General features: G+C 34.3%; 2 protein-coding genes across 2 annotated transcripts; both read left to right on the forward strand.

Annotated features, from left to right (window-relative positions):
• The first annotated feature begins 4017 nt into the window (after positions 1 to 4017).
• On the forward strand, positions 4018 to 5270 carry Kin17 (kin17 DNA and RNA binding protein). Its single transcript, XM_076907064.1, has 2 exons — positions 4018 to 4457; positions 4522 to 5270. Exons 1-2 carry the CDS (start codon positions 4052 to 4054, stop codon positions 5268 to 5270), a joined length of 1155 nt encoding a protein of 384 aa, XP_076763179.1. The 5' UTR covers positions 4018 to 4051.
• Positions 5271 to 5994: 724 nt separating this feature from the next.
• LOC143430759 (protein KRI1 homolog) lies at positions 5995 to 9085 on the forward strand. Its single transcript, XM_076907175.1, has 8 exons — positions 5995 to 6114; positions 6184 to 6272; positions 6351 to 6746; positions 6808 to 7566; positions 7652 to 7912; positions 7998 to 8155; positions 8291 to 8589; positions 8707 to 9085. The coding sequence occupies exons 1-8, from the start codon at positions 6003 to 6005 to the stop codon at positions 9024 to 9026; spliced, it is 2394 nt and encodes a 797-aa protein (XP_076763290.1). The 5' UTR covers positions 5995 to 6002; the 3' UTR covers positions 9027 to 9085.
• Positions 9086 to 10250: the final 1165 nt, after the last annotated feature.

Genomic DNA, 10250 nt, shown 5'->3' on the forward strand with positions numbered 1-10250 from the left:
GTCAGAATAAGCGTTTGAAATGATTTAGCTACTGATAGCACCATCTGTTCATAAAGCTCTGATACTAGTCGCTCATTGCTACCGGTAATGAAGAAAATACGTACTAGCAATAATGAAGGAGAAACGATAAAACTCTATCGATAAAGAAGAAACCACCTACAAACCAAGCCACGCGTCTTAATTAAAGTTGAATATTTAATATAAATGTCGTAAATCGATAATCTATCATCTGCTATAATTTAGTTTGAAAAATTCTAGTTTACTTTAATCTAATAAATAAATCTATCCTATGGCAGCAATTAGCCTATATTATTTGTTATACAATTAGTAATTGCGTCATGCCACCATGATGCGATTAATAATTATATATTAAATAATATATTGCCCAGGTCTCACCACGTGGAGGTTGCTGCGAATCGAGACCCACCCTATCCACGGCCCTATCCACCCTCCTTTTATACAAGATATTATTGAATAAAACCTCCTTTCAATGTACATTTGCAACAAGTTCAATTTATGATCCCTATGCAGACGCACAGTGGAAGGAGTTTCATAAAGAATTTTCGCGAGGGAGAATTGTTACCAATCAAAGGAAAGACGAATACCTTGCCTAGCCAATAATTGATTTTAATGCCAAACCGATCAACTTAACTAGGAATAACTAGGAATATGTCAACTGAAAAGAAGTGACTCCTACCTAACAACAGGTCTGAAAATGTTTCACCCTTCCTATACAAAGATCTAAGAGAGCAGAGTACGCCAAGTATTTTGTATTCATCGACTCGAAATGCTTGCAAAAGCAAACAACAGAAGAGATAGATGCCACAGATGAACAGAGACGACCGAATTTACAAGATGCCAGACAACATAGGAATGATGACAAAAGAGGACAGAATTCAAAGTACCGGAATACCTAAAATAAAACTGGAAACACTGCAATATCTAGAACAGAAGTGTATAACATATGAAATCACGACACAGATTAATAAATTATACAAGAAATATATCCAAAACCAGATATAATACATATAAATATAAGGTAAATATAATTAAAAGTACATATAATAGTAATAATAAAATAATAAACATATTACTTCTAAGAGGACGTCATGAACGTTGTCGTCAGAGTAGAAGTGGTAGGATGAATCAATCGTAGAAGTAACTGAAAATCTGAAACAGAAAACATATTATTATAATTTGGCCTTTTAAAGTTCTTGTTAATATTTTCAATTATTAATTTACTTCATTGTGATAAATTTACGATTGCTTACAATAAATTAATCAAAATTATGATCATCAATCAAATTTATCAAAATAATTTAATAATAAATAGATTAAAAGTTCAACAAATTTGGAATTATAACTAAAGTAAGAAAGATACTTACATTTTTGGTTTCTGAAGCACAGCTAAATCCTTTAGGTAGACAGCAATTCGGCTCTAGTACCGAGGCAGCAAATATTAAAAAAAAAATTAGGAATAAAAAAAAATAAATAAAAGGCTACAATACTATTGCCATTTATACGAAGCAAACACTGACTCTACTCTTTCGCGTATGAATATTACAAAAAAAAAAAAAAAAAAAACAATTAATTATAATTAGAGCAGCTGTGCTCTAAAAAATACTAAAACTATTTATCGCAACAAACACTGACTCTACCGACCGCATTGCGCGCGGTCACCAAAATATTCTGGAAGAAAAACATGGTACATGGGGGAACAAGGGGTAAATAAAAACAACACACAATTTTCTGTCGTATTATCCTTCATCTTTTCCCGATCGAGCGTTTGTTCAAAAAAATATTACTTTCGTGTTTAATTATGCAACAATGCAAAAATATATGTATATATAAATAAAATATATTATAAAGTTTGAATATGTTGTAAAATATATCCAAATATCATAAATTATTTATGAACACATTAAGAATTCGTGATTGATCTATAAAAAATCAATTATGATTATTTGATATCAGAATTTAAAGCATATTCAATATTCTTAATCAAAATTGGTTGTGAGAATGAGTATTAAACAAATAACTCATTACTTGTTACATACATCATGCGTTCATAATCAATTATATATAAAATGTTACCAAATAATGAATAACAAGGTAATATAAATTTATACCATACGTTCTCATCAAGTTATTACAGTCTTTGCATCACACCTCTTTCGACGATAATAATAATAATAATGTTCGTTGCTCATTATATCGATCCGTTGAAAGACATAACTGTTTAAAAATCTGTAACAGAACAAAACAAAGCGATTAGAGTAACCGTACAAAGGTATAATTAGTTACACTAAGATTTTATAATAAACGAATTTATAAATCATATTTTTAAAGTTCAAATACATCAGTCTATGAACAACTACGAACAATGAAACGCATGATAAAATGTAAAGCAAAACGATTAATCAAGTATGCAATGATTAAACAAAATTAATAATAGAACAAAAGTGTAATAGAATAGTAATTGTGAATAGTACGTGGCCGATAAGCAAGCTTGTGAACGTACCTCGAAAGCAGAAACGTGTTTTAAAAAGTTTTATCGACAGCAGAAGACGACACGTCTTACCAGCAGCAGAGGACGACACGAACTGGCTACCGGTGCCACTCCCCGCATGCCACGGAAGCGTCCGAACGACCGCGAACACGTTCGAACGTAATTTTCCAACTACGCTTCTATTGCTTCAACTGTAAACAAATCAGCTAATTGAAACTCTACTACAAGAGACGGGTCTTCAAAATACGAGTTCCAAGAAAATTCTCGTGCCTATTTTTCTGAGAAAAGTACGCACTGTTACTGTTGTGTTATGCTGTACATTGTCCTAGATAATTTGCACAGAAAATTTTACGCGTAGAACAAGTATAACACGTATAATATTTCAGTTTACATATTATTTTATTATTTATACGATGCTAATTGCGAATATTGCAATACATTATGTACCGAAATACTCGAATTCTTGTCGTAGACAGGAATTTATTATAATAAATCTCTTTCTTTCGAGGCAGGAGAGAACTATCGAAAGGAAGGAATACTTCAACTTACATTTCTTCGTATATCGTTGGAAATTTCAATCACAAACTATCACAAATCGTTCTTGAAGTTATATATTCGCACTTTTTTAAGAATTTAGCTACTCAAACGCGTTTTATCTAACTGAAAAATGTGAAAATTGAGGAAAGACAAGAAGAGACGCTATCGTCACGAAAGCTTGGACTAGTCTACAAGAGCTTTGAAAGCTTCAACGTGATTGGTCGAATATTCCTGATCCATTATGGCTACCATAAGGACTACTGTAGATTAACAAAATAAAATTATTTTTCTTTGGAGAAGAAAAATAATCGATTATATATGAAAATATACCACGAATAGATAAAAATGTAATAATATAGCAAGATTCCAATAATTTTAACCATTAAAAATAGCCCTCTTACCTATATTACAGAATTTTAGAGTACTGCTGATTAAATAAAATTCCTTAATTTTCACCGAATAGAAAGCTAAAAAAAAGAACTCTTTCTTACAGCTTTCTTAAATATTTTTCTCTCTCTCTCTCTCTCTCTCTCTCTCTCTCTCTCTCTCTTACCTCTAAGGCGGGAAATATAAAATAAATTCGAATAAAATTATTAAAATATACATCCCGACATGAGAACTTCGTCGCGCTAAGAGCACTGTGATGCCACTTGATTTATAATATTTATTTCTAATATCATATTTCTAAGAACAATGTTCAATGAGTAGTTAATGAAATGAAGTGAAATGAAATGCGGTATAGATGTCACTAAAGCTTCTCGAAAGGTGTCCTGAAAGTTCGCATCATTAAGCGTGAAGTATTTTTTCCATGTTTTAACGTAGTGCATAATTTATATAAATATATAAAGTAGTCGGTATAGTTAACCGCAGTAAAAGTTGTTTCGTACAGGCATAAGCTAGTAACAATTAATTGTACGATAATTAATAACCTAAGAAACTAAGCTATTTCTGACGAAACATTGTTATCTTTCCCGTGAATTTTCAATTAAGTAACAATTTGACGAAATGGGAAAACACGAAGTGGGAACACCAAAGTATATTGCTAACAAAATTAAGGCTAAAGGCTTGCAGAAACTGAGATGGTACTGTCAAATGTGTCAGAAACAGTGCAGAGATGAAAATGGGTTCAAATGTCATACGATGTCAGAGTCTCATCATAGGCAGTTGTTGCTCTTCGCTGACAATGCTAGCCGATACATGGATCAATTTTCAAGGGAGTTCTCTCAGGGTTATTTAAATTTATTGAAAAGGCAATTCGGTACTAGACGAGTACCTGCTAATCGCGTTTATCAAGAATACATCTCGGATAGAGGACATATACACATGAATGCTACGATATGGCTTACGTTAACTGCATTTGTCAAATATCTCGGACGTTCCGGGCAATGCATCGTCGATGAAACAGAAAAAGGTAGGTGTCTTCGTATTTTTGTAAAAATACATAGAATAAAGAAAATTGTTTTCTGTATTATCAGGTTGGTATGTAACATACATCGATAGAGATCCAGAAACTTTAGCAGCTCAAGAGCGGAAACTTAAGAAACAAAAGATGGACAAAGATAATGAAGAAAGGATGATGGAGTTTATAGAGAAGCAAGTAGAACAGGGTCAGCAGAAAAGTAGCGTACAATCGGAGAGCTTGAAAGAACCGTTAACGCGACCTGAGAACGATACGCCACTGGTTCTGAATATGAAAATAAGTAAAAAGCCAAAGTTGCTTCCCATTATAAAACAAGAGAAGTTAGACAAAGGTTCTACTAGCGGTGAATCGAACTCTGTAATTTCTGACATAAAACAGGAAGAATCAAGCGAAGATTGTACAGAGAAACATAAATCTAAGCTCGGCGAGGATAAGGATAACGAAGAAAGATGGCTGAGAGAAGGTTTAGTGGTGAAAGTAGTGACAAAGTCTCTCGGTGATAAATACTACAAGGCCAAAGGAGTAGTTCAATCTGTTAGTAATCAGAGCTTTGTCGGGAAAGTAAAATTAAAGTCACCCGAGGAAGTTGAGAATCACGTGATAAAGATAGACCAGGAATATCTTGAGACTGTAATACCTGCCATTGGAAAGGAAGTTATGATTCTTTGGGGAAAATTTAAGGGGGTAAAGGGTGTGGTGCATAAACTTCATATAGAAAGTTACAGTATCGATGTAAAATTAGACAAGGATAATACTGTTATTAGAAAATTACCGTACGAACAAGTTTGCAAATATGTGACATGATCTCGCTTATATCGGAGATCGATTATTTTTTTCATGAAATACAATGTTCGCAAATGTAATTTGGTTAGTACACGATAAAGAGTAGCACGTGTTGCTACTTTGCTAACTATTTTGTATATATGTATACGTACGTAATAAAATGGAAGTGTACTTTAGCCTGTACTAACCAGTATAATAGAGATAATTTATGTATACCTACGAATAGACATTTGAATATACACCTAGGAGAGCACCTGTGTACAAAGTTTACAGCGGCAACGATTTTGTAAATAAAATTGATTGTAAATTATATTTGTCTCGTTTTACTGAATTATGAAATCTTCCTCGAAAGCCATCAATTCTTTCAACGTTTCAGGTTAAGGACAGATTAATGAACAGATAACCTCTATAAATAAGAGGTCTTAGAAAGAATAAATTTTATATAATTTCCTTACTTTAGTGTAACATTATTTGCTACTTCCTCGCCGATATAGTCTAGAAGTGTTTTATTCTGAAAAATTTTATTCTGATAAATTTCTCGAAGAACGATCATAAACATAATAGAAGGTGGCGTGTGGTTCATATCCGCGAAATGTAACCTTTTCGTCTTGTTCTAGAATCCTATCTGTGTACTGTGAAGACAAGAGAGAGATCATTTATTTTTTTTAGAGTTGATTCAAAAGTTAAAATTTACTCCTAAATAACGAAAATACCTTCTGCACATTTACGTAGTAAATCCGAATTGCCGATACAATGCCTACTCTTTTTAACGGTGATAAATCTGATTCTGATGAAGAGTTAAAAATAAATAAAGATTATGCTAAAAGTTACGATAATTGGCGACAGAAAGAGGAATTAAACAAATGTAATATTTTTTTTTTTTATATGCGCAAGTAGACTAAAATGTTGATTAAAATTGTTTCTTTTGTTTCAGTAAAGACCAAGTATGGAAATGTCGATGAGAATGAAACTTCGGATGACAATTCTGAGAGTGAAAGTTCATCCGAAGAAGAAGAGAAAAATGTATAATGAAATGTTTTGCATGTACACGCGTATGCATGAAAATTATTTTTTCATTAGTACTATATATAATTTTTATAGGAACTGACGGAACAGTTTGATAAAGATTTCTACAAGACGTTGGCTCTTCTCAAAAATAAGGACCCTACAATTTATAACCAGGATGCGACGTTCTTCGATGAGACCAACAAGGCACAGGAATTGCATATTGAGAAGAAAAAGGAGAAGACTAAAAAAGAGGAAGCTGTCTTTTTGAGAGATTACGAAAGAAAGATTATTCTGGAGAAAGAAGGGAAATTGAGCGACAGTGAGGATGAAAGTACACTGAGAAAGAACGAAGAAGAAGAAGCTAGAAAAATTACTTACGCGCAAGAGCAGATGCAACTAAAGCAAAGTTTTAAGGCTGTGTTGCACGACGAAGAGGAAGAAGACGACCTATTGAAGCCAAAAACAAAATCTGAAATTGAAAAAGAAAAAGTAAGTTTTATCTTATATTCTTTCAAATGTTTTGTGATAAAAGTGACATTTTATTGTTTAGGAAGAAGCTGATTACAAGGAGTGGTTGAAAGGGCAAGAGACAAATATAAATGAAAGCGAACAGAAGGTTCTGAAACCTCTGCGCGATTTTTGGTCCAGTCCTAACTTAGATGCGAATGAGAAATTCTTAAGAGACTATGTGCTTAACAATAAATATCTGGATAAAAATTACGCAGAATCGGACGAAGTTGAAGACGAAACTCGTGTGATTCATGATAGCGATGAAAATTTATCGGAGGACGAGAAAAATATTGAGCGGCAGGAGGAATTCGAGCATAAGTACAACTTTCGCTTCGAAGAACCTGATCAAGAATTTATTAAACGATATCCACGTACCATGGAAAATTCTTTGAGAAGAAAAGATGCTCGTCGAGCACAGAAGAGGGTCGAAGTAAAAAAAAGAAAGGATGAAGAAAAGTTGAGAAAGAAAGAGGAACTTAAGCAGTTGAAGGCATTAAAGAGGAAAGAGATCGAGGAAAAGATAGAGAAGCTGAAAGAAATTACCGGGAACGAAGACATACAGTTTAATGATGCAGATTTGGAGGGTGATTTCGATCCGAACGAACATGATCGAAAGATGACAGAAATTTTCAATGACGATTATTATGCGGCCGCCGAAGACGATGTTAAACCTGAATTCCCGAATATTGATGAGGAATTGGAGATCGAAGATACGTGGGATACCTATGATCCAAGGGTAGAGAATTATGAAAATGAAGGAGGATACGAAGTACCGCATTGCGAAGATCCAAATTTTAATGTAATTCATTTCCTTTTCAATCCTCGACTGCAAGTAGAGTAAATAGAAAACAATTAAGTTCTTCTTAAATTTACTATAATTTTAGATGGATGCAGATTATGATCCGACAAAGAAGCTTCAAGAAGAAATAGAGGGTTCACGAAAGCGAAAGCGTAGACGAAAATCAAAGTTTGCTGAACTAATAGCGAAGGAAAAACCAAAATTCGATCCTGAACGATATCAACGTTACGAAGAATACTTTGATAAGTATTATTCGTTGGATTATGAAGATATGATTGGTGATATACCGTGTAGATTTAAATATAGAAAAGTTGTACCAAACGATTACGGCTTGAGCGTAGAAGAAGTAAGTAGTGATTTTCATTTTTTTAAATGCCGAGGAAGAAAGGAAATATCCTTACCTTAAAAACTATCTGCATTTTTTTGTCTAGATATTAATGGCTGATGATAAGGAATTGAACAAGTGGTGTTCCTTGAAGAAAGCTCTTCAGTATAAATCAGAGCACGTGGAATTAAACGATGTTAGAATGTACAAACAGAAGGCTAGGAATGAGGCGCTCAAGAAGAAGATACTTGGAAGTTTATACGCGTAAGAACGGAACGCAGAGATAGATTTTCTTAAAATCTGTTTCTTATGAAATTTTTACTTGTTAATTATATTTGTTCGCGTTTTTCATTTGACTCTATTCTTTAATTAATATATATATTGATTAATATTTTTCAGTCAACCTGAGAAAGAAGGGGAAGAAGACAACAAAGTGATTCCAAGTGACCCTACTTCCAATAATGAGAATACAGAAACAAAGAAGAAACGACAAAGGAAAAAGAAAAAGGCGCAGAAATCTCAGAATGATTCATCTACTGCTGTGACTGATCATGAAATATTATCGACTGACAAGAAACCCGATGAAAGTGAGAAAGAAGTTACAAATAACAAAGATGGAACCCGGAAAGAACCAAAAGACAGATTGAAACCAGAAAAGGAGGAAGAGCCGAAGAAGACGAAGAAGAAGCGAAAGATTAGCAGCTCCGAGGAGTTAACGAATTCCATTGAAAATGAAATGCAAGAACGGGACGGTGTTACGGAATCGTTACCCACGTCATCAAACGTAATACACACAAAGAAGGTGAAGAAAGAAGAGAGAAAGAAGAAGCGGAAAATTGATAGCCTCGAAAACTCTACGAATTCCATCGAGAAATCACACGAAGAGAAGGATGCTACGGATAAACCTAGTAACGAAAAATCTTCATCTAAAAAGAAGGCAAACTATCAGAATCGGAATATATCGAAATTGAAGCAAAATACGAAGAAGAATTTTAATGAAACGAAGAAGAAAAACATGAAGAACGGAGACATCGCTGAGGACATTGCTTCCATAAATCCTGAAAGATTAAAGATGTACGGAATAAATCCGAAGAAATTAAGGAATAAATTGAAGTATGGAAAGAAGCAGCAATAACTATACACGTATTGTATACAATACGATTATGTACATACATATATAATTTGTTATCAAAACACACTGTCGTTTCTTTTTTCTTTTTTTTTTTTTTTTTTTTTTTGCTTCGTTGTTAAAGAAATATATTCCATTCAGTATAAATAAACATGCAAGGCAAACGGTTGGTCGCACCCTCGAGTAGGAGTGGTTCTGCTGGGGTGAATCCGTTTCGACATGATAAACGACGTTTGTGGATTATTAGAATCGAAGGCAGCCTGTTTGCGTTTACTCTTCCAAAATCTCTACCTCTAATCCGTCCCATATGCCTCGGTCAGGCAGGAAACCGATTCTCTGTTTCCAATGTTGAAGTCGATGACCGTCAGTCGTCTTTGTGGAAATATTTATCTATATTCATTCTTATAATTAATATTATCGTTATTCGTTAAAAACAAACGTTCGTAAATGAGGATTCGATCGTACTGACTGGAATAATTTAATCGGCAAGAAAGCCTAGGTATCTCTTACGAATGTTAGTTAACAACAAGAGGGGAGAGGATTAGGGATGACACGGGTACTTGGAGCCATCTAAACTGGCTTCTCCGTCCCCATGGGTGCAATATATCAATTCTCATCGCCCCAGCTAGTGCGCCACGGTAGCAGGTGGCTCCTGACGGTCACGCTCGTTCGCACCCTTAATTCCCAATTAATGTTCTACCCGTTGTAAACGCATGTAAGTTTCGACGGTAAGGTTTTTTTACGCTAATATCGCGTGAAAAAGAAGTAAGAAGCAATTCTTAAGCTAATTAAAATTAGTACCAGTTTTCGTACTCTTGCTCTACTCGTACTCGTGCACCAATTTTCGGAAATTAATTATCGGTTAGGGGTGGTTCAATGAAATATAATAGAGGGAAGAGGAATGGGTGGGGATTAAAGAAGTGGCATCTCCACCGAATTACAAGCTATCGAGTTTCAGGATTACCGAATTTCACGGGCTAACGCCTCCATCTGGAATGGGGTGTGCATCGGGCAATGGTGTAATTGGGGCATCATCCCTGTCCACGTTCTAATTGGCGGGAAATTGTTAGGGCGAATATCTGTGGAGCTCTAAGCTTTACTATTTATACTTTTTAATGTATCAGTTGAGTACAGTTCACACAGTTTCGAACTAAAACGGAACAAGAAGAAGAATCATTTAATTACGTAACGTAGACACGTATACGTAAGAATAGGTGAAGATTAGAAAGA

Source organism: Xylocopa sonorina, chromosome 15, assembly GCF_050948175.1.
Source record: "Xylocopa sonorina isolate GNS202 chromosome 15, iyXylSono1_principal, whole genome shotgun sequence".
Lineage (NCBI taxonomy): Eukaryota > Metazoa > Arthropoda > Insecta > Hymenoptera > Apidae > Xylocopa > Xylocopa sonorina.